This window comes from Schistocerca serialis, chromosome 11 (assembly GCF_023864345.2).
Source record: "Schistocerca serialis cubense isolate TAMUIC-IGC-003099 chromosome 11, iqSchSeri2.2, whole genome shotgun sequence".
NCBI classification, from domain to species: domain Eukaryota; kingdom Metazoa; phylum Arthropoda; class Insecta; order Orthoptera; family Acrididae; genus Schistocerca; species Schistocerca serialis.
In genome coordinates this window covers 175825400-175851501 of record NC_064648.1, presented here as the reverse complement: position 1 = coordinate 175851501, position 26102 = coordinate 175825400, and the positions used below count along the sequence as shown (strand labels likewise).

The window sequence follows — 26102 nt, the reverse complement described above, 5'->3', positions numbered from 1 at the left end:
GACCACAAGTCACGAACGTTGTCGGCTGTCGCTTCCGCTCGATCGGCACTCCTCGTTAGCAGACTTCTGTAACAGTTCCGGTTGTCAATGCCCCGGGGTAAGTCTTTGAGAAGACACTCTGGACCGATCGACTTCCGTGTCGTCGAGGATTGCACCAGACCCCAGTCACACTGCCCCGCTGGAGATGGTTTGCAGTGGTCCACAAATGCAAACTCCTGTGAATTCACCATCGGGAACCGGCACTTAAACACCAGCCTAGCCAAGTACATCACATTCGGTATGGCAGGACCGCGCCCAGCACCTGCCGTGTGTTAGCTGGGAATTTTCATTCTGAACTCTGCCACCAAGAGACTGAGAATGACAGACCTCTGCCCTTCTGCCCAACACTGGCAGGCAACACTGCGCCACACAACTGCCCCTGCTCTTTACCGACGATCCAGACTTCGACACCGGACAACACCGTCACCGTGTCACCAGAATGACGCGACATTCCGCATTAGAGAAGATACGGTGGTCACCCGTGACTGCAGCGTGGCCGCACCCTGCCGTCTCAGCTCGTCTCGTGTACCGGAGACCCCGGCGCTGTGCTCTGTCTCCCGAGCAACACGTGCACACTTGCCTGCTGTATGTCAATGTCTGCAGCTACAATACTGGAATACTATGAGGGAACTCCGGACCACACCGGAGAGTGGAGCGCAAACAGAAGAATGTCTGAACTGTACGAATTAGTAAAGGACTGACACAGAGTGGTTGTACCTGCAGCAGGACCCGCCTCTGTTGCTGTCCACATCCCCCATCTTCGACAGATAACCCAGCCCACACCCAGACATCCTATCTGTCACCTTTACGATACAGTTACACGAGAGGTAACACACGAGGATGCAGGATGTCTGCAATCTACAGGCTCCTCAAACCGTGTAACCATGAGTAATAGTGCTCTGCGTGTCCAAAACAGTGGATGGGTCCTCTCTGCAGGCTGCCACCATACTTACCAACAGTGGTCATCGGGGATAGTGCAGAACTGCAATTAATCACTCAACAAAATACAGCACAATTCATCAGCAGTCCATCGTTTACTATCCAGGCATCACTCCAAATGCAGCCATTTGTTTTGGTCTGTTAATGGCAGCCTATGCTCGGTAAAATAATTCCCTGGTCCACCTTCTACCAGTGCCGGATGACGCAGAATGTTTCACGGACTCCATTAACGGTCCTCACATGGTGGGCACATATGTGCTTGGTGCACAGTATGCTGTTCCTCCCCTGTGATGGTCAGAAATGGTTGACTAGAACCTTAATGATGAGTATGTCTGACATCACATTCCCATGCAGTCCAACACTGAGTGACTATCACATCTGAATGCCCCACCAAATCCAGTTAATGCACGGTTCGGAGGCAAATGAAGGCCCACAATGAAGCCCCTGTCAAAATCTGTCATTTGCCGATAACACCATCTCGCACCAGTATGTGGCATCTCTGCGTCCTTCACACTTATCTGTACTCACCCCCCTTACACAGAGGAAACAAAAAGCAAGCGAAATCTCCTAATATGTATCAGACCACCTCCTGCCAGGTGTTGAGCGACAACTCGACATGGCACGGTCTCAACAAGTGGTTTGAAGTGTCCTGCAGAAATATTGAGCCACATTGCCTCCAGACCTGTCCACAATTGCAAATGTGTTGCCAGCGTAGAATTTTTTGCACATACTGACCTCTCAATATGACCCGTAACGGGCGATCTCGTCGGCCAAATCGGTCATCCGAACTGTCCCGAAAGTCCTGCGAACCGATCGCGAGCGACTGTGGCCCGGTGACACGACAAATTGTCATCCGTGAAAAAGCCATCATCGGCTGGCTGCAAGAAGTCTCCGAGAAGCCAAATGTAACCATTTTCAGTTATTTCCATTCTTCGTCATTGTTTCTGTTTGATTTTGAGGAGAAGTTGGACTTTCAGTGCTGAATTATCAATAAACAGGAGTTAAGTTTTCCACAAATACCATATTGTATGACCTAGTGATCTGCCCTCAAGTCACTGCAAAATACCCTTACTGAATCACTGCTCATGTTTTTTGTTATAAGCTATTTGCTTTTTACTGTCTGAACCTCACTGCTCAGCATTTTCATTGCTGTCATCCGAACATTAGGGTCAGATAAACCACATACACTCTTCCCTGCTAAGTGTTTACAACAAGCGACTTATGTAAAGATTACTCTACAGATGAGAAAACTGTGGAAAATTAATAGATAAAAATACTTGTCTAACAACAACAACAACAACCATACTTCTCAGTACAATATCTACCGTCATTATTTTGATGCTGTTCCCTGACTCCACAACTTGCTGAAGGCTATTCAGTACCTATTAAATTGTCAGTTTTACAGAGGGGGCAGCAATATCAGGGGACAAGAAGAAGGGGGGTGGGGGGTGGGGGGGGGGGGTGGAAACGAAAAAGAAAACCGATTTTTCCCAGATAAAATTAGACTTTTTCCTGGGTGGAAATACACATTTTCCTGATTTTCCTGGGAGAAAATATCCCTCAGAACTGTAAAACTTATGTGTTCCTTGAATGGTAGAAGTTTTATACACCATTTCCCAGCACTTTAGGAAACGAAACCTAGAAAAAAATTATGCGTTTTGGAATGCTCTTTCATGTGCAGCAACACGTACGCTGCATATTTTTGTATTACGGAAGTGTAAATACGAATTCCACCAAACACAGCACGTTAGTTTCCTAAGCACTGAACCAGATTGTGATGTGCCTTTGTCAGCCAATCATAGCTCACATCACGTATCTGTCCAGCAAATGAAATCAGATATTCAGAACACAGGACACCTGCTGTAGTCAGCCAATAGCTACAGCACTGTTAAGTAGAGCGGATACACAAATAGCAAAAGTTTATGGTTTCAATTAATATACATGTAGTATAGCTACAAGAAAAGCTAAGGTTTCACATACATACACTGGCACATTTTTCTTCTTTTTTTGCGAGTGTTGCCCTTTGATATATAACAAACACAAACGTGCCAGTAAAATTTTAAAAGATGATGAAAATTTCTTGTCTTCTGGGCCCGAAATACTTCTAACAGAAGTGGCTGGTCATCAAAGTGTTAAGTTTTGAATGAGAATCAATCGCTCTGTGATGTCAGAAATGCATCGCACATTGTCACACGTAAAATAATTCATCTTGCGAAAAAGGAAATTTACTTTGCAACTAATGCTTCTCAAACAAAAATCATTCGGAATATTTTCCCGCAACCTGTTAGAAATGTAAACTTTTGTGATGTCATGCTCACTGAAGTATTGCGTAGTCTTCGTCCCGAAACCTTTGACACATTTTGCTGTTGGCAAACACTTACGTGTGCACTGTATTTTGTTGTAAGTTTTACACTGATGTTTCTCTCTCTTTTTTGTTTTACAGCCACAGTATTATTCTACAGTAGCAGGCTAAAGTAAAATTCTTTGTTAGTTTCTCTCTCTTTTTTTGTTTTACAGCCACAGTATTATTCTACAGTAGCAGGCTAAAGTAAAATTCTTTGTTAGAGTATCAGTTCTTACCAGTTAAAATTATAAAAAAATTATCTCGAAAGTAAGACAATGAAAAATTCCCGGAATTCTAAAAAATTTCCGTGTTTTTCCTGCTTTTCTCCCAGATGAAAAAATTCATGGGTTTTTCCCAGTTGTCCCAGGGTGCATACACCCTGAATATTGAAGGGTAATTGCATGCGAAAGGCAAGACTGAGTACATCCTGCTAGTGCAAACAGTTTTTACCTGCCAGCACATTTTGGGTAAATTACAGCTTCAGCTACCCAATTACCACACAATGAATGCTTATCCACAGCAATGTAAGAAGAATAGAAAAGTGAAACTGCACTCACCTTTTCCTCAATGCTCAGTGGATCCCGTGCCGTATCGGGACCATCGGGCATCTCCCACTTGTGCAGAAACTGAAAATGAGTAAATGGAGTTACTCTTGTTTGTGCATATACATACATAAGTCATATCCTGACCACCACCGAAATTGTTTTGTCTATAACGTGCATCATATTACACAATCTGTTCAATATAGTTTTTAGAGAAGGCAAAATAATTCAAAGCAGTAAATACAAAAGTTTCAAAGAATTTTAAAATATTCTAGAAACATTTGGATGTTTGCTTACTAATTGCAAATAATTCATCTTCTATGTGTAAGACATATACACATTTGCAAGCAACAGTCAAAATGTCATATGATATGAAAAAAAGTTAGCTACACGAAGGTTGAGTGGATGCTAGATATTTTCCTTAAAGAACCTTTCTGTGCAATGAGTAACTTAGATCTATATGTGGAATTCCCCCAGAAAAGTATTCTTCAGATCATCGAATGGAAGTATACACAGTAATTTTGAAATGCTTTCCAGCACCACCTTATAAATATAGCAAATGTTACGGCATTCAAGCTTTGAGAAGATCTTTAATATGTGATTTCCAATGAAGTTCTAGTCAGCATCCACAATCACGACCTCTTTACAGCCAGGTTTATGTATTTCCTTTTTGCTGTACTGTGTTGTAATTGATGATGAGACACACTACTGTGAACAACATTAAAGGAACTGTTTTTCATTTTCCTTCTTTTTCCTCCAATTGACTGACCAATTACGAGGAACCACTCACTAGTTTTGAAAATTTCATCTCTTGCATCTTTGTCTCATCGTAACAGAAAAAGGAGAAGACTAACAGTACAAGTATGAGTCTTGTACATAATGGATTGAATCTGTCCTTACTTATCTCATCAGGTGTAGCAATGCGGGGATGCCTATTACGAGTGGAATGAAGTTTTGGTATGAAAGAATGAGTCAGTCAGATCCGAGCCAGCATACTGACCACGTAGCAGGAGAGCGTTTTATATGAGGTGTGCCTGAAAATAACGGGACTATCACTGTAAAACATTTTATTTCAAACATATAGATATTTAGTTGTTGTCACTCTCAAAACACTCCCACGCTTTATCCCTACAACCCTCCATGTGAATTTTTCACGGTGAGCTCCTTGATGACACATATGACATTTTCCTTCACTACTTCAGCACACTACAATCCTGTTCCTTTTAATGCAGATCTGAACTTGGGGAATAGATAAAAGCCATAAGGTGCTAGGTCAGGTGAATAAGGTGAGTGATCTAGCACTGAGACTCTGTAATTCGCCAGAAACCTCTGAAAAGACAATGCGGCACGAGACAGCGTGTTGTCTTGATGGAGAAACCACAATTTGTTCTTACACAATTTGGGTCTTTTTTCTTATTTTCTCGAGGAGTTCCCTTAATCTTCAGGAAGCCCATGAAGATACACAAATGCATAAAAAAGGGCAATTATCATTGTTTTGAGTCTTGACTCACTCATTCCAGCTTTTTCACTCTCGGTGAAGTTGGGTCCTTCAAATGCGTGAATTGATGCTTTGTTTCTGGATCATAAGTAAAAATCCAAAATTCATCACGTTATCACTCTTTTCCAGAAATTACTATCATTTTCAGTATTACAAAATTGTTAAGGCTTTCGTTGACAAACTGTGTATTTGCTTCTTTCTCGGGTTCTTTGGCCGACATTCGTCTGACGATTTTACTGATGTTTTGCCTGCACGAGCAGTTGGCATTGTCAAAACTTCACCCTCCATTGCCGGTGGTGAACTGGAACCGAGCTCGCAGCTGCAGACTATATGTACCTGGCATGTCAACGTCCGAGGGCTTCTCCGCGGTCATTTCCTGTGTGGTTCTCCTCTTGCTACCTGCAGGACAGGAAGCCAGGATCCGTTTACCTTAAGACTTTCTTCTCTCCTGTTGAAACTATTCCTATGTGTGTGTATTTCTACAGCTTCTTTGAACAAGTGGGTGTAATAGTGCTTCTGTACAGGCAGAACCTCCGTGTTGGCGAATTACGTGGCCGGTCTCACTCAGCGCGTGCTCTGCCACGGCCGATTTCTCGACCTCCCCAGCTTGCAATGTCACTTATGTTCTTTGATCCTGGTGTCGGTTGATTGTCCAGTCATTCTGACAAACTTTTCTGTATGTGCATGGTAAGCAGTATATTCCCGACATTTCAAGTACGTAAAGACAATTTTCAAACAAACAAGGGGATCAAAGAATATTTTAGATCAGCAAAGGATAAAAGGGATCCACATGCAATTGTTGTGTGACTTAAAGTTTATTGTTGATGTATAAACAAATATAAATTCTGTACTATTTATAAACTTCTGGAGGAACAACTAATAGTATTCTTAAAGGATCTATTTGTCTCTATTCGAAAACATGTTAACAAAGCCGGTTCTTAATCAATTCCAAAGTAATTAACAGTTTTGTCCAAAGTATTGTTTGCATACTTATATTTGTTAATTTAATCATTTAAAAAAATAATTTGGCCTAAAGCTTGTGGTAGAAGAAACTGTTAAAAGGAATGATTTCTTTTATTTATTCAGTTAATTTAATGAGTTAAGTTTTAATTGTAATTTCTGTAAATTTTACTTCAAACAATGTATAGTTTCAGAACCTCTTATTGTGAAGATATATAAGGGCCCCGATTTTTGGTCCTGAGACAGTCAGTCCACAACCGAGTTTCAGACAAGGAACCCATATTGGTTAGATCATCAAGAATTCTTCAACTTAACTGTGAAGTAAGTGATACACAATTAGGCCATGTGTTAAAATAATGACAGTGTCTGCTCCATACGTACATTTATATTCTTCAAGAACTGTAAACTTTGTGACTAGGTTTTTACTGCTCGTAGATGTTCAATAGTAAACTATTGTAGCAGTCCGTGGAGGTTTGCCTGCAAATTATTAATGAGGCTAATGGAAAGTTAAACAATAGTGCACTGGCCATATATAGCTGTGTATCATTGGGGGGTTGTGAACAATGAAAGTAAACTACTGTGAAACACAACTAGGCACCTGTCAGCTACATTATTTAAAGTAGTAAGTGTTTTTACTTCCACACCCCATTTTTCAGCCAGTATCACAACGCAGTATGTCAGCAACAAATGAAGAAATACAGAAGGCTAACCGTGACATAGCTCTTACACAAACAAAGGGCACGGCCATTGTCGATTACGTGAGATAGGAATATTTGGCTTGAGCCAACGGAACAATAAATTTGGTTTTGATCTAAACTGTGAACACTTCAACGAAAAACTTACCACCATTATTATATTATTTTGGTGGAGGTTGATATACAAAAGTAGTAAGAGTTTCGATACGGCATGTGCCAGTTGGCATACGGTTAGGAATTTTAATAATAATAAGATGGGAGTACGTTTGATGTAAATCTGTCCTCCGATGCTCGCATAAATTTTTAGTCTAATGTCAGTTAACGAAGAAATTAATCTAGAATTTGGCACAGTAATTTTGGGAAGCTGCAGAAATCTTAATACAAGTGGATGAAAATTTCAATCTCTGTCCACACACATCTTAACCACTGCTCCACTTCACTCAATGCTCATAACGTAGATTCAGAAAAATCTGCATTTTTGGGTAGACTGAAACAACCCCTGTGGCTCTACCACATATGGCCTGCTAGAAACTTACCAATAATGGGTGCCACTTATGAGTAACACAGCAAGAGGAGTGATTGATACCATATGAAGTACATCCCACTATGTTGTGCACACTGGTTTGCAGATAATATATGTACATGAAAAGACTGACGAATTTCAGTACTTACCGGAGTTTCTTCTTCGACAAACACGTACTCCATTTCCCGCTTTGGAGATGTGAGTTGGCCAGTTTCCACCTGAATGAAAGGAAATGAGTAAGTACAGGCACAGCACAGACTGCAACAAGCAACAAAGAAACTAGTCTACACAATATAAATGAATATGTTACGACAATTGAAAATCTGTGGCAGGGCCAGATTTCCTGCTCATATGTGAGCAGTTGCCTCCAGGTGTGACTCAAACTTTGACACTCTCTCACACTTGGTCCTGTGATTTCACAACACTGCTAGCAGAGGTTCCCCTACCACACCGTGTGCAGGGATAGATCAGACCAGCAGTGTTATGGGAAGAGAAATTGTGCAAAGCCACGGCTTGGTTACAGTCACGGACAACTTTTGGCGACCCACAGGCCCGATTCAATGTAAAAGTTGATTTTGCACAAGATATAGTTAAAGTTTGTAGTGTGTCTCATAGTTTTGTACCTGGAATGGAGAAATTCATCTATGAAGACTCGCTTGAGGGCTTTTAAAGTAAAGTATATGTTAGGGATACAGGCTGTTGCCAAATTGACACGACAGTTAATTCGCTTACAATTCCTTGTCCGGCTTTCTTTGTTCATATGTTTGGATCCCGAATCGTGGATCCGGCACTTTTCTTTGTATTTCATGGCAAATGATAACTACAACACACACACACACACACACACACACACACACACACACACACACACACACACACACACAAAAAATCAGTTTACAATAGATAATATAAGATACCGTGGTTTCCTTTGTCAGTAACCACTTTAATCTGACGTGTGCCTATACTGTAACTGTTTCTTTCATGATAGCAGTCTCTGGGACTTTCCATTATGGATTTAGTAGCCTGGTCTTCATCTAGTCTTCATGTTTAATGGAACCTGATTCAGGTTTAACGGAACCTGACTTTGCAGATACTGTTTTAAAGTGGCTTGAGGACAGTTTGGAAAGCGGCGTTGGATCAGATTGTAAAAACGAGATTGAAAGTGAACAGAATACAGTATAGGAACAGTGCGAAAGTGAAGATGAATTTATTTTGCCACCTGTGAATTCCATGAATGAAACATGTAATCATGTGATGAAGACAGAAGTATGGAGACTTAATTCTTAGCTATAGGTTCTGCTAGAATTACATTAAGTCAAAACAAATATTGCTGTTTCTCAAGGCCTATTCCAACAATGGGCAATGGCATTTTTCCATATGTTGGGTGTAACTGGGTCGGATGTGTTTGTTCTTCACAATTCCTACAAAGACAATGCTCAGGTGAATCGTTTCAATCTTGGAAGAAGCTAGTAAACTTGTTGGCAACACCACAGACGAAAAGCGAGTCAACACGTATCACATACCCCGTGAACTTCACACATCCTTCAATGTGTTTTCGGTGTAGCAGATCCGAGAGTAGCAGTCGTCGTAGAACAATTGAAAATACACAAAACCTGCGCCACCTGTGACCCGAGAAAGAATAGAACGACACCTTACATTTGCCACTGTTGCAAGGAGCCAATATGAAGCGAAACCTTAAACATTTCCAGTGTGTGCAAAGGAAACCAAACACCAAAAAAGTACTAACGTAATTTTCATTTTTTTAATGTTTTGAGGGGACTTTATGCTTTTATTATTTTATGTATAATAAAAATATCAGAAAAAGTAAAATGTAGATTCCAGGGCATTTGAATTTTCATAGCATATCATGTAATATTATGTTCATTTTGTGTAGTTTTCCGTTTAAATGCATTTTTTTCGTAAAAATAAAACTTTAAAATTTATTTGAATACATATATATATTTTATGTGGTAATAATTTTTACATAAAATCTGAACTGTTCCTCTGAAATTTCTGAATGCAATTAAATATAGCGGTCACTCTAAGACTGCAACTTGGCCAGCGTGTGACCAAATAAGAACGCTCAATTGCAAGAGATGTTTTTGGTTGACACATTTTCTACGTGTGCTTCTGTACATTACTGCAAAAGTATTATGAAAGTACTGAATATAGAGTATAATTTGGCAATGTATCTTTAGCAACTGAAAGACAACAATGATTGGAGCTAACAGCCGGAGAGTTAACAGAAAGCTACTGAAAATGGCACGAACTGAATCCAGCCCTGTCAGAAAAAATTGAGCAGGAAAGTCATGTGGAAGACGAGTGTCATTGTAGAGTGTGTAAAGATACATTGTTTCCTAGATAACAGAACGCAGCATGTCATTCTCAATGGAGAGAAGTCTTCCGGAGTAAGAGTGATTTCAGGTGTGCCACAGGGGAGTGTCATGGGACCGTTGCTGTTCACAATATCCATAAATGACCTTGTGGATGACATCGGAAGTTCACTGAGGCTTTTTGCGGATGATGCTGTGGTGTATCGAGAGGTTGTAACAATGGAAAATTGTACTGAAATGCAGGAGGATCTGCAGCGAATTGACGCATGGTGCAGGGAATGGCAGTTGAATCTGAATGTAGACAAGTGTAATGTGCTGCGAATACATAGAAAGATAGATCCCTTATCATTTAGCTACAAAATAGCAGGTCAGCAACTGGAAGCAGTTAATTCCATAAATTATCTGGGAGTACGCATTAGGAGTGATTTAAAATGGAATGATCATATAAAGTTGATCGTCGGTAAAGCAGATGCCAGACAGATTCATTGGAAGGATCCTAAGGAAATGCAATCCGAAAACAAAGGAAGTAGGTTACAGTACGCTTGTTCGCCCACTGCTAGAATACTGCTCAGCAGTGTGGGATGCGTACTAGATAGGGTTTATAGAAGAGACAGAGAAGACCCAACGGAGAGCAGCGCGCTTCGTTACAGGATCATTTAGTAATCGCGAAAACGTTACGGAGATGATAGATAAACTCCAGTGGAAGACTCTGCAGAAGAGACGCTCAGTAGCTCGGTACGGGCTTTAGTTGAAGTTTCGAGAACATACCTTCACCGAAGAGTCGAGCAGTATATTGCTCCCTCCTACGTACATCTAGCGAAGAGACCGTGAGGATAAAATCAGAGAGATTAGAGCCCACACAGAAGCATACCGACAATCCTTCTTTCCACGAACAATTCGAGACTGGAATAGAAGGGAGAACCGATACAGGTACTCAGGGTACCCTCCGCCACACACCGTCAGGTGGATTGCTGAGTATGGATGTAGATGTAGAATTATGGTAGCGAAAAATCATTAAATTTTCTATAATATTTCCAAGCAGACCCAAAAAAGTCGCCAATCCCAAACAAGAATTTTAGTCGCTCTTGTGCTTCTCAAATTCCCCATATTTAGCGCCTTTTCCCCTAAATTAGCAACTCCGACCGACGCCTTCGACGTCGTTACAATAACCGGTTTCGACTGTAGTAGTGTGGCTTAATTTTTTTATCAGCAGAACAAAATCTTGCATTCTGTTGGGTATTTAAAAAATCGGAACGTTTCCTGTTACTTTGTGTTATATTTGAATTTAAAAAAAACTGATGGGAGTATTTGCGAAAAATAACACAGATCGTGGGACAATCTGCATACATTCTGCTGCGGGCTTGGCGTTAAAAAGAGGTGAAGAAGCTGAGGCTCTTTTGTGCGTTAACTGCAACGTAGAAATGGTTTCCACAAGAATGAGGGAGTACACAATATTTCAGCTAACTGTTGTTTCTTCAGATCGTTGCCAGCATAAGGGAGAAAGAGTAAGTCGAGGATGCGCAAGAAAACGAAGAAACAGCCGTATCTGGACGGCTCAGCTGTCTTAAGTAAAAATTAAAAAAAAGGGAGAAAAGGTGCCGATGACCCATTAAATAGTTTAGTGAAAGTATTATGGATGCAGACGATACATCGATGTTTTAAGAACATTAGGAAGAGATATTGGATTTAATTTCCCGTCGACATCGAAGTCATTAACTCTCCGTTGCTCGCGCGGATGACTTTCCTGCTCAATTTTTTCTGACAGGGCTGGATTCAGTTCGTGCCATTTTCAGTAGCTTTCAGTTAGCTCTCCGGCTGTTAGCTCCAATCATTGTTGTCTTTCAGTTACTAAAGATACATTGTTTAAGACGCGTTTACACTGAGTTCGCAACATTGTAGTAGTGGACTACCGATGTTCGCAACACAAAATCAATGTTTCATGGCTGCGTCGGTAAAGATCAAAGAAACATTGTTCGTGGCCTGCTACCACTAAATTCCGCTAGGTAGCGCTGGTGTTCGTTTGCTCTGAGTGAGTGTTTTGGTGTTTGTTTTGCTGGAGTGTAGTGGTGCGTTTATGTCCCTTCATTTTTATTTGAGATGGAGTTGCGCAGGTAACAAAAATACTAAAATCAAACATGATTCATTACAAAAAGTTGCTGCGGCACCAGTAGCTGTACGTGGACAAAAAAATTAAATCTCTCTCGTCTCAGTACCGACGAGAGAAAAGAAAAATAGAGGAAAGTAAAAAATCTGCATGTGGTACTGACACACTTTACGAAACGAAGTGGTTTGGATTTAAATATCTACGTTTCCTGGATAATACGGAACTATTTGAGATATGGCTGGCTTTTATAGGAGTCTCCTGATGCCAGAAAACGAAGAGTAATAGCAAGTCTTTGGTTCACAGGGATTGCTTTTCTGTAATTTGTAACTTTCTTCGAAACAACTGGTCCTATAATATTCAACAACATTTCAAAATCTGACGGCGACATCCTAGTGAAGTTACGAAAGCCAGGACCGTCTTCCAAATTCAGCTCACAAAGCGTGTCATTCCCGCCACGTCTTCTATAGTATGTTTTGGTCCACCGACGGCGACTACGTCGTTTTCTTCGTCTGTTCATTTCAATAAGTATTATTAATGCAGCACCAAATGTCATTAATTCTTCCTCTTCACCTGACATAGCATATCTCTTGATGTGAATACTCAAAGTAAGCTATCAGTTCACCACAGCAGACTATGCGAATACGTAGAAATGTTGGTCGCTAGTGTAAACGGGAATGCAAACGACGAACAATGTTGCCAACATGTTGAGGGAACAAGTTGCACACAATGTTCCAAACAAAAACATGTTCGGAGCTCAATGTAAACGAGCCTGTATGAAACATTATTATACTCTGGAGGACACTTGTCATCCGCGCGAGCTCTGCTGACACAATCTGAAACAAAGTAAGTCTGTATTACTTTATTGCTTTCCTAGATTCTATCGATCTTTCTTGCGCGTAAATTTAGACGTATTGAAACTGACTGCAGTTACGTTCCATGGTACCTAGTATTCTCTTTACTTTTAAATTGTAGAAGAAATGTCAAAGGCAAAAAACCTCAGACAGTGTAGTAACGATCCTAATGTATGGGTGGAATGGTTCCATGAGCTCAGTGACGAAGATGATCAAAGTGATAGCGCTGACTCAGAGACTGAGGCTTCTGTTCATGAAAGCGGTCATGATTCAGGAACAGAACAAGAAGTGTCAGAAAATGATGAATATGAATCACAGGAAGAAGTAACTCAAGAGGATGCATTTTTTTTTTAAAGGGGGAGATGGAATAACTAAACGGAGGAAAAATAAATGTCCTACCAGTGTTAGAAGCAGATCTTGTAATTTTATTACGCGTTTGCCTGGACCAAAAATTAAAGCTCGAATAAAAAAGACAGAAATAGAAATTCTGAATGTATTCCTGGATGAAAACATAAAGAGCATTATCGCAAAATGCACAAATATATACGTCAATTAAGTTCGTGGTAACTTCTCTAGGGAAAGGGACGATAAAGAAACAGATGAGATAGAGATCAGAGCTTTCACTGGTTTGTTATATCTATGTGGATACTTGAGATGTTCTAGGAAGAGTATATCGAAATTGTGGGATAACTCAAAGGGAAACGGACTTGAGTCATGTTATTCATACTAAGTGAAAACCGATTCAGGTTTCTGTTGAGATGTCAGAAGTTTGATAATATACATGATAGACGTTTTCGCAAAGAGAGATTGACAAGTTGGCTGCTATCAGAGAGGTACTTGAACTATTCACGAACAACTGCCAAAAATATTTTTCACCTAGTTGATATCTTACTGTTGACGAACAGCTTTTGGCATTTAGAGGAAACTGCCCGTTCAGGCAATATACTCTTGGCAAACCAGCAAAGTTTGGGTTAAAAGTGTTTGCTTTGGTTGATGTAAAAACAGCTTACACTTTGAATTTTGAACCGTACGCCGGCAAGCAACGCAGAGGGACCATGTAATGCCAGTAATTCAGCTGAAGATATTGTTCTTCGAATGGTCAAACTGTTTCAAACGTTATAATATATTAAACTGTACAAATATTAAATGTATTATATTTAGATTTAATAAAAATCATAAAACCAGTCATAAAGACCGTTCAAAGTGTACAAATACACCGCTTGCTTTGTGGATGACACCAGTAATCTGCGCGAGTGACGATGTCACGAATTTTCGCGCTAGTAACGGAGGGTTAAGGGACGCAGCACAAGCTCGGATCGCGTCAAGGATGGAGAAGGAAAGCGGCTGTGCCTTTTCAAAGGAACCATTCATCCGGTGCGATTTAGGGACGGCATGAAAAACCTAGATCTGAATGCCCGGCGTGGGGGGTTTCAACCGTCGTTCTCCCGAATACGAGTCCAGCGTGCTAAGCTCGGTCAGACCATCAGAGATTCTCGTTAGACATCGAGGTTAGCACCGATGTTTTGAATGGCGATGCATCGAAGACTAATGCCAGAAACATTGACATCGTTCAATAATGGATCATACATTCCATTCATTGACAGGTCCAGTCTCGTAATTTGGTTCAAATGGCTCTAGGGGACTGATGACCTTAGATGTTAAGTCCCATAGTGCTTAGACTTAGAACTACGTAAACCTAACTAACCCAAGGACATCACACACATCCATGCCCGAGGCAGGATTCGAACCTGCGACCGTAGCGGTCGCGCGGTTCCAGACTGTAGCGCCTAGAACCGCTCTGCCACCCCGGCCGGCAGTCTCGTAATTTGTGCAGTGCTACATTTATTGCTGTCCTCGCCATTTTTGTACTTTTGAATTAGTAGATAACTAAAATTTAAAGTTTACAATACAATTATTTACTTCAAATAGTCTCAACTGAATTATGCGCTGCAGCCACTGGGTATATGTGATTCTCATTATCGATTGCCAAGACCGTGTATGCCCTTAGGAATTTTATAATCATGGATAATAAATAGTTTTCCACTGTAGAAATAAATGGATTCTGAAGTTAATAAAAGAGGTGTGTTTACTGTAAGAGGTGCCAAGCCAAGAAACAATAAAAACTAGGATTGACGATAACTATGGAGCACCGAGTGATCTGTTTAAAACACACTTAACGAATGCTGGAAACTCACGGTATATTGATAATTTTGCAAAAACAGACAATGTCCTATGGGATAACAGCAATCAGTGATTTTATAATGTTACTTAAAATCCGTCTTGATTGCAAATTTTTTCTTCATATGACCGGTTTCGGTTCATTCAGAACAATCTTCAGATCTGATATTTCAGTTACAGGAGTAACCCGTCCAAATCCAGCAACTTTCACATGCTACGTCACCTGTTGCTGGATTTGGACGGGTTACTCCTGTAACTAAAATATCAGATCTGAAGATGGTTCTGAATGAACCGAAACCGGTCACATGAATAAAAAATTTGCAATCAAGACGGATTTTAAGTAACAGTATATTTATAACTTTTACTTATGGACCGTCTGACAGCAACTGAATCAAACACAATTTTACTGCCATACGCGTTTCGCCTTTATTTTCTGCAAGGCATCATCAGTGGCCTGGAATATGTACACATGTTCGCTATTTTATTTACATTTTTGTCACTGTGCCTATAGGTTATAAACAGTTCTGGTGGTTGGTATTTCCTAATTAAGTAGTAATGTTTTGAACTGTACTTACTACTTAATTAGGAAATACCAACCACCAGAACTGTTTATAACCTATAGGCACAGTGACAAAAATGTAAATAAAATAGCGAACATGTGTACATATTCCAGGCCACTGATGATGCCTTGCAGAAAATAAAGGCGAAACGCGTATGGCAGTAAAATTGTGTTTTATTCAGTTGCTGTCAGACGGTCCATAAGCAAAAATTATCAATAAACCGCAATATTACGCGCAACTAAGGGAGACAGGACTACAGAAGTTGAAGATGTCAATGCTGGAAACTGTTGTATTGCCGACGGTATTTGGGCAGAAACAACGCAAATCAAATCAGCTGTGGACACTGATATTCACTATCTAGACAAGTCTCAACTCACCAGCGGAACATGAGGTATTTTTGAGTAGACAGAACATCACACAGCGCTGTACATCACTCAAAAACTTTGAATTGAAAAATTTTCAGCTATCATCAAAGATATTGACAGCACTGTTACGAAGGTCAATCGGGACACTACAACCTGGGAGGCCATGAAGTCACTTTTCCCAAAAATTGCAAAGGTGTATTTACCATCGTCGCCACATCTGACCCAAGCGAGAACTTGTTCCGGAGGCTCGAGCAACCGTCCACCCCGGCAGGAAACAGACTTCTACGGACTGGATAATCCAAGCTTCTTTTTCCTATATTCTGTGTCAGAGTTGTTATTATCAAAGAAATAAGTTTTTTTGAATGATAAAAAAAAGAATTTTCTATGCAAGATCTACTTTATTCAGTTTCGTAATCTGATTTATACGAAGACAGTTAATGATAGCACCGGTCGGTATTATTGCACCCAATGTAAACCAACGTTGGGAAAGGTAGGTAGATGAAACTAGATTTACGAAGAAATAGATAACTATTTCCAGTTAGTTTGTGTTTCAAAATATCTCTGACCATATTTACATTCTTTTATTGTACTACTTTAAACTAAAATCATTGCGGGCTGCTTATTCTAACATTTCTAAAATATATAGAAACATCGATGTATCGTTTTCAAGAGCAATTTTATTAACATCGCCGTTTTTCAACGCGATCTTTATTAATACCGACGTTTTATGGTATGGACATCGATGGCTCTACAGCCGGCCTGAGTGGCCGTGCGGTTCTAGGCGCTACAGTTTGGAACCGCGCGACCGCTACGGTCGCAGGTTCGAATCCTGCCTCGGGCATGGATGTGTGTGATGTCCTTAGGTTAGTTAGGTTTAATTAGTTCTACGTTCTAGGCGACTGATGACCTCAGAAGTTGTCGCATAGTGCTCGATGTTTTAGAGAGCGATGCTGCAGCCCTAGCAGGTATTGCGCAATAGGAACTGCGTGGGCGGCAAGCAGAAGAGGGCGAGGACTTCGTGGTCTCCCCAAGGAGCGAAAAATGGACACTGAAATTAGAATAATGAGCGTCGTGCATGAAGCTCAGTACGAACCGCGATAAGTTCAAAGAAATAGCAATGCTCTTTCAGGACACTGGCCAGTTTGAAATCATCACCCTTCAGTGACATCCGAGCCTGTTTTTGAGTTACGTCTCCAGCTGCAAGTGACACACATGGGCCAGAGACATCAGACACAGCTAACTTGTTTTAAGAACTGTTCGAAATATTTCTAACATAAATTTTAATTTTATAGTGAGCAGTTATCAAATAAAATCTGAGAAACCACTTCTGTGTCTACGTTATAGTTACATCCAAAATTCTGAATATCACTGCAAACAACAAAAAATTAACTTCCAATTAGACAAGTAGTTTACCTTAATGTCAGGAACATCTTTTCTTCTGGCGAGATGGCTTTCCTTAAAACGGAATCCTTTTTCTTCAGTTCATCGTCGAACGAACGTCCTGACATTCCAAAGCAAATGAAAAATTTGTCCCGGTAATTTCTTAAATAATTGTCTAGTGTGTGCTGTAACCAGTTTACATCGCGATCAGCAATGAATGGGTGTGCCCGGAACTTTGTTTCCCGCATAAGCACACACAGCACAGCTGCTAGCTCTCCTACGTCCATTTCGATACTGAGCGAAGGCTGAAAAAATCGCCCTCGGGAGAGACTGGCGGCATATGAACCGACACAACGTAGAGCCGCTAGCAAAGACGCCAACACAAGCGCGGTAGCGCCCTTTTAAGCACCCAGACCAGTTGGTCACGTGACGCGACAGCAGCGCTCCTAGCGCACGAAGTCTAAACTACAGCGTCCGTGTCGTTGATAGCACTACAGCACACGCACCAACCGACCGACGATTTGGACGTGTGTTGGCGTTTGGGCCGGTATTACACTATCAAATTTCTTTGTCTAAGATGTGATCAAATATTCGTCAAATATATTTGACAAAGATCTTTGACGTGGCGGTAAAAAGGGGTATTACACTGTCGTCATATTTTTCGTCAAAGTTCAAAACGGCTGACAACAACTTTGTTATTAACCGCAGCAGTTGCATATACCACAACTGCACTGTGTGCACATGCGCAAGAGAAGCGGGGGGAAGAAATGAAACGTACCTGGGTGAAGCCGTGGGTTTTACGACGACACGATAAAAGCATTCAACAAAACGTGTTACGTGAGCTTATAGTGGAGGACGTCAAGTCGTACATCAATTACTTAAGGATGGATGAGCATACATTTCTGTATGTGCTCAGTGAAGTGTATCCTCATATCACAAAGCACAATATTCACTTAAGAACTGCTACATCTGCAGAAGACAGGCTCACTGTAACAGTCCGATTTCTCGCTACAGGAGAGGGTTTCGTTAGGTCTCCAATCTTCTTAATCTATTTTTGTATTCAGGGTGCCTCACTTTGTAAAGCATCTCATCAGCTTCATATACATCTCTATTAATTTTTTAGTTGTCGGTAGACAATTTTATTTACTGGCAATGTTTATAAAAACGTTACAGATGACAGAACGCTGCAGGCATGCTAGCGCTTACGTGGTAACACGTTACACTGCAATGAACAGAAGACAAGAGACTTCTTTGATCAAAACTACAGCGAGGCCCTAGATTTGATCAGATTTATTTAACGACAGACGAGGTTTGTCAAAGTTCCCTATTACACCATCAAATTTCTTTGACAAAGATATTGGACAAAGAAATACGATAGCGTAATACCGGCCTTAGGCTGCCGCCACAGTGGCTCCGATATCGGTGGAATCCGCCGACGACCGACATCGGCTGGGGACGGCCGATCTTTTCCAGTCAGTACACCACTAAGTGTGCGGTCACACTATGATGTTGTTGTTGCCTTCAGTCCTGAGACTGGTTTGATGCAGCTCTCCATGCTACTCTATCCTGTGCAAGCTTCTTCATCTCCCAGTACCTACTGCAGCCTACATCCTTCTGAATCTGCTTAGTGTATTCATCTCTTGGTCTCCCTCTACGATTTTTACCCTCCACGCTGCCCTCCAATACTAAATTGGTGATCCCTTGATGCCTCAGAACATGTCCTACCAACCGATCCCTTCTTCTAGTCAAGTTGTGCCACAAACTTCTCTTCTCCCCAATCCTATTCAATACTTCCTCATTAGTTATGTGATCTACCCATCTAATCTTCAGTATTCTTCTGTAGCACCACATGTCAAAAGCTTCTGTTTTCTTGTCTAAACGATTTATTGTCCACGTTTCACTTCTATACATGGCTACACTCCTTACAGATACTTTAAGACACGACTTCCTGACACTTATATCTATACTCTATGTTAACAAATTTCTCTTCTTCAGAAACGCTTTCCTTGCCATTGCCAGTCTACATTTTATATCCTGTGTACTTGACCATCATCAGTTATTTTACTCCCTAAGTAGCAAAACTCCTTTACTACTTTAAATGTCTCATTTCCTAATATAATTCCCTCAGCATCACCCGACTTAATTCGACTACATTCCATTATCCTCGTTTTGCTTTTGTTGATGTTCATCTTACACCCTTCTTTCAAGGCACTGTCCATTCCGTTCAGCTGCTCTTCCAAGTCCTTTGCTGCCTCTGACAGAATTACAATGTCATGGGCGACCCTCAAAGTTTTTATTTCTTCTCCATGGATTTTAATACCTATTCCGAACTTTTCTTTTGTTTCCTTTATTGCTTGCTCAATATACAGATTGAATAACATCGGTAGCCGATCCTATTTCCCGAAAGAAACGCCTTCGGACGACAACCAGTGTAATTCAAATCAGTTTGTTTTCTTCGATCAAATCAACTGACGTTCTAGCACACGAAATGTGGAGCGTGAGAAACTGGTAAGTTTAGACCAAAACAGTGAGTTTGTGGCATCCTGAGGATGAAAATATCATAATCGGGAACATAGTTCGGAATCTATGGACTGAAATCGCAGGTTTGTTCGAAACCTCAAAGAGGCAATGTCTTTATTGGAAATTTTAGGCATAGATTGTCAAAATCAATTTGTTCAAGTCAAGAGGGTGGCACACCTTATATCTACTGTACTTGATCTTTTTTGTTGTAGGTTGTCAATAGTTATGATTACTGCTTACTGGCGTATTTACTGGTGTATTTCCACTTTTAAGTGCTTCAGGTTTTCAGAGGACCTTATGCAACACTTGATGCTTCTCCTTCATTCGTGTGCTAAGTGAGAGTCACTGGAGGTTAACTGACATGCGTCAGCACAACTCTGGTTGGTTGGTTGGTTGGTTGGTTGGTTGGGTGTTTGGGGAAGGAGACCAGACAGCGTGGTCATCGGTCTCATCGGATTAGGGAAGGATGGGGAAGGATGTCGGCCGTGCCCTTTCAGAGGAATCATCCCGGCATTTGCCTGGAGTGATTTAGGGAAATCACGGAAAACCTAAATCAGGATGGCCGGACGCGGGATTGAACCGCCGTCCTCCCGAATGCGAGTCCAGTGTATAACCACTGCGCCACCTCGCTCGGTCTCAGCACAACTTTAAATAAATACAGCGAAACAGAGTGGTTATAACTTACTTTGCAAGGTCACTACGAATTAACTACAATATGTGGCAGAACGTTTCTGCCGTCATCTCTTATATTCGTAAAACTTGTCTGGTTATTCCGATAACTGAGGTGAGTGGTACTCGCCCACTTTCTTTGCGAGACGGGAAAGGTCACTCACATCCATTAGGCGTCTCTTAATAGCAGAAGCCGCTATGCAGGTATCGTATCCAAACACAGAGGCGTCGTGGTATCTACCCCACCCCACGTTAAAATCTAACCTACTTCATACGTGGAATAGACACCTTGACCCTGCCAAAAACTGACTAAGGGATCAGACGCACTATGACGACGCTGTCGGCCGATCGTATCGGGCAACCTATGGCGATAGTGTCTGAAGACCATTGTCGGAGCTACTGTGAACGCATAGGCTGAGCTACCGGCAAACTTTCATTGTCGGAATGTCAGGTGGTTATTGTGCCGTATGTAGTTCTGTCGTGCCAACTGCGCGACAAAATTTCGTCTTTTGTCACTCAGAGCGAGATTAAACACTGCTCTCATCTACAGAACAGAGTTAGAGACAGACGAAACGTTAAGGACAGAGTTTCTGTGAAAATTTGTAGATTGCAGATGTTTGTGGGACAAATCGTGCGAGGAATATACATTATAAGGTCAGAAGAATACGAACTCCCACCAAAAACATACGTTTTTCATATTAGGTGCATCGTGCTGCACCTACTGCCAGGTACTACATACCAGCGACCTCAGTCGTCATTAAACATCCTGAGAGAGCAGAATGGAGCGCTCCGCGGAACTCGTGGACTTCGAACGTGGTCAGGTGATTGGGTGTCACTAGTCTCTAGTCACTTCTAAACATCAAATGGTTCAAATGGCTCTAAGCACTATGGGACTTAACTTCTGAGGTCATCAATCCCCTATATCTTGGTTTAATTAGTTCTAAGTAACCTAAGGACATCACACATATCCATGCCCGAGGCAGTATTCGAACCTGCAACCGTAGCAGTCGCTTCTACATAAAAAATTACCGATTTTATCAGATCTTGAAGTAATGCACATACAAATTTTGACATCTTCAATCGGTGTAGATTATACAGAGGGGTCCAAAAAAAGTATCCACTGTTTAAAAGTCCACAACTGTCGAACTAATTGACGGAGTTGTCACATCTTTGGTAGTGTAACAGTTTGTAGTGCGGCAATCACCACACAAGCATTGTATTGCGTTGTTTTGTTTTGTCAGATAGTGTTTTGTTCTTAGTTGCACCTAGTAACTCGAGTAAAAACATGGCTGGCACAAAGCTTACATTCGATGAAAGGAAGTCAGTTTCGAAGTGGTATTTTAAGTACGCAAACATTAATGATGTTCAACGCCAATGGCGAAATGAGTATCAAACAGAGCCACCGACACGTTTAACGATTCGTCGCATTCGAGACAAATTTGAAGCCGAAGGCTGTGTTAAAGATGTACACAAACAACGATCTGGACGACCTGTAACAGTAACAAGTCCAGCTAAATCCCGTCGTGTGTTACAACAATTCACTCGCTCACCACGGAAGTCTGTGAGACAGTGTGCCCGTGAAACTGGAGTGAGTCGCTCAAGTGTTCGCCGAATTTTGAAGACAGCAAAGTGGAAGTGCTACATCCCACGATTGCTTCACGCAAAGAACGAGGACGACCCAGATCGTAGAATGGAGTACTGCGAGTGGTTTACTAACATGGTGCGCAACGATGAAGAGTTTGCAGAGACGATTGTGTCATCTGATAAACTCAATGGTACAGTAAATCGCCATAATTGCATCTACTGGGCCGCCGAAAATCCGAACGTCCGTGTAGACAAAGCCGTGAATTTGCCAGGAGTAAATGTGTGGTGTGGATTGCCTTACCGGGGCTCGATTGGGCCATTCTTCTTTGATGGCGCAGTTGCCGGTGAGGTGTACCTTCAGAAGCTTCAGACATCAATTTTACCTGCCATCCGAGACTTGTATGGAGACGGAAGAGTTTACTTTCAACAAGGCGGTGCCCCAGCCCACTACCAAAATCGTGTTAGGGCGTATCTCGACGAAACTCTACGAGGAAGATGGATAGGCCGTAGAGGTGCTGTGGAGTATCCACCACGTTCCCCAGACGAAACTCCTCTGGACTAAAGGACGTAGCTTATCGACGAAAGCCACGCACATTGGATGAACTTCGAGAATCCATCGTACATTCGTGTGCAAATATCCAACTGAACACGTTGCAGTCAGTAGTTCGTGCTGCAGTTCGGTGGCATCGTTTGTGTGTGGATGTTAATGGTGACCATTTCTAACACCTACAGTGGACTTTAAGCTACACTTTCACCAAAAAATGAGACAACTCCGTCAATTAGTTTGCAAGTTATGGACTTTTAAACAGTGGATACATTTTTTTGGACCCCTCTGTATTTCAAAAATAAAATACCTCCAGTGTGTGTTTATAAGTGCTCATATACACTACTGGCCATTAAAATTGCTACACCAAGAACAAATGCAGATGATAAACGGGTATTCATTGGACAAATACATTATACTAGAACTGACATGTGATTACATTTTTACGCAATTTGGGTGCATAGATCCTGAGAAATCAGGGCCCAGAACAACCACCTCTGACCGTCATAACGGGCTTGATACGTCTGGGAATTGAGTCAAACAGAGTTTGGATGGCGTGTACAGGTACAGCTGCCCATGAGTAGTGACTGGCGTATTGTGACGAGCCAGTTGCTCGGCCACCATTGACCAGACGTTTTCAGTTGGTGAGAGATCTGGAGAATGTGCTGGCCAGGGCAGCAGTCTAACATTTTCTGTATCCAGAAAGGCCCATACAGGACCTGCAACATGGAGATCGAATGAAGGGTAGAGCCACGGGTCGTAACACATATGAAATGTAACGTCCACTGTTCAAAGTGCAGACAATGCGAACAAGAGGTGACCGAGACGTGTAACCAATGGCACCCCATACCGTCACGCCGGGTGATACGCCAGTATGGCGATGACGAATACACGCTTCCAATGTGCGTTCACAGCGATGTCGCCAAACACGGATGCAACCATCACGATGCTGTAAACAGAACCTGGACTCATTCCAAAAGATGACGTTTTGCCATTCGTGCACCCGGGTTCGTCGTCGAGTACACCATCGCAGGTGCTCCTGTCCGTGATGCAGCGTCAAGGGTAACCGCAGCCACGGTCTCCGAGCTGATAGTCCGTGTTGCTGCAAACGTTGTCGAGCTGTTCGTGCAGATGGTTGTTGTGTTGGAAACGTCGCCATCTGTTGACTCAGGGACCGAGACGTGGCTGCACGATCCGTTACAGCCATGCGGGTAAGATGCCTGTCATCTCGACTGCTAGTGATACGAGGCCGTTGGGATCCAGCACGGCGTTCTGTATTACCCTCCTGAACCCACCGATTCCATATTCTGCTAACAGTCATTGGATCTCGACCAACGCGAGCAGCAATGTCGCGATACGATAAACCGGAATCGCGGTAGGCTACAATCCGACCTTTATCAAAGTCGGAAACGTGATGGTACGCATTTCTCCTCCTTACACGAGGCATCACAACAACGTTTCACCAGGCAACGCCGGTCAACTGCTGTTTGTGTATGAGAAATCGGTTGGAAACTTTCCCGATGTCAGCACGTTGCAGCTGTCGCCACCGGCGCCAACCTTGTGTGAATGCTCTGAAGAGCTAATAATTTGCATATCACAGCATCTTCTTCCTGTCGGTTAAATTTCGCGTCTGTAGCAGGTCATCTTCGTGGTGTAGCAATTTTAATGGCCAGTAGAGCATATACATATAATCATTTTATTCGGAAAATTGCGAAGTTTACAATGAGATAAAAATCCGAAAATGTGAAAAAAAATTACGATCCAACTCCCCTTGAGTGAAGACCGTCGGCCACTGAATTGTCCGTGGTGAGGGCTTATGCCTGAAGTTTGGTGTTCTCGGCACACTCTTAACAGTGTGTAGCTCACTATATTGGACTTCCTAACGATTTCCGAAATTGAATGTGCCACGGGTGGGGGCTCCAACTAGCATTCCGCGTTTAACATCTGGTAATTCCGGTCGTGCGGCCATGAAAGGGAAGCAGTGGTTGGGAAAGGAGTGAGACAGGGTTGTAGCCTCTCCCCGATGTTATTCAATCTGTATATTGAGCAAGCAGTGAAGGAAACAAAAGAAAAGTTCGGAGTAGGTATTAAAATCCATGGAGAAGAAATAAAAACTTTGATGTCCGCCGATGACATTGTAATTCTGTCAGAGACAGTAAAGGACTTGGAAGAGCAGTTGAATGGAATGGACAGTGTCTTGAAAGGAGGGTGTAAGATGAACATCAACAAAAGCAAAACGAGGATAATGGAATGTAGTCGAATTAAGTCGGGTGATGCTGAGGGAATTAGATTAGGAAATGAGACGCTTTTGGAAATGAGAAGCTTTTGAAATGTGGTGCTACAGAAGAATGCTGAAGATTGGATGGGTAGATCACATAACTAACGAGGAAGTATTGAATAGGATTGGGGAGAAGAGAAGTTTGTGCCACAACTTGACCAGAAGAAGGGATCGGCTGGTAGGAGATGTTCTGAGTCATCAAGGGATCACAGATTTAGCATAGGAGGGCAGCGTGGAGGGTAAAAATCGTAGCGGGAGACCAAGAGATGAATACACTAAGCAGATTGAAAAGGATGTAGGTTGCAGTAAGTACTGGGAGATGAAGAAGCTTGCACAGGATAGAGTAGCATGGAGAGCTGCATCAAACCAGTGTCAGGACTGAAGACCACAACAACAATAACATGAATTGTCACCTCACTGTGTACTTTGGTCGTCGTCAAGACCGTGAGTCAGTATTTCTAGCATCGACAATACGACACTACTCGATTTCAGACGGTCGTTATATTCACGTACTGATAGTAATATTGAATATAAGAAGAGGGGGGGGGGGGGCTTCCGTGTAACATTCTACTACTGTAGATGACGGGCAGTAATACTACGTCGTTGGCCCTGCAGGAAATGGCCGCAGCTGCTGGAGCCCGTGGTAGCACTGCAGGCCACGCACCCCGGGCGGACTACACAGGACTCTCTCACACAAATTGAAGCCAATCATTGGCCCTATCCGGTCCGCAAGTCGGCAGTTGCGCAACCGCGCCTCGGCCTGACGCAAGGGACACACTCTATCAAATAAATTAAATGAATTGGTCAATATAGATGAAATCACTGCACCACATTTGAAACGTCCCTACGTTGACAGAACGTCCGAGACTGACTGAATGCAAAATTTAGCCATTCCAGTTTAGTACAAGGATAATCCCAAAAATAAGGTCTCCTATTTTATTATAAGTTGTGGTGTCACAAGGCTTAGGCCTGTCCCACACCTTATACGAAAAATTGTATGAACAGTTGGTATTATTATGTTCTTTAAGTTTGTTTTTGGGTTTTCAGAAATACTGTGGGAAGAAAGTTTATTTATGTTGCAGATAACGTGGAAGACGTTGCCCAACGATCACCACGAAAGTTCGACGTAGTGGCAAGTGGGCGAGGAATAAAACGAATGCTGCAAACTACCGCAAGCTGTGGAAGAGCCCGGGCCG

At 42.0% G+C, this 26102-nt stretch overlaps 1 protein-coding gene across 3 annotated transcripts in view; it reads right to left on the bottom strand.

The window, feature by feature from the left end:
- Nucleotides 1-26102, bottom strand: part of LOC126427106 (uncharacterized) — a 250867-nt gene that overhangs the window by 92620 nt on the left and 132145 nt on the right. For all 3 annotated transcript variants that reach the window (XM_050089322.1, XM_050089321.1, XM_050089320.1), the window contains 2 exons: nt 7690-7758; nt 3880-3948 (listed from right to left, as the gene is read on the bottom strand). In XM_050089322.1, coding sequence (XP_049945279.1) covers nt 3880-3948; nt 7690-7758 — 138 coding nt within the window. The remainder of the gene's footprint in view (nt 1-3879; nt 3949-7689; nt 7759-26102) is intronic.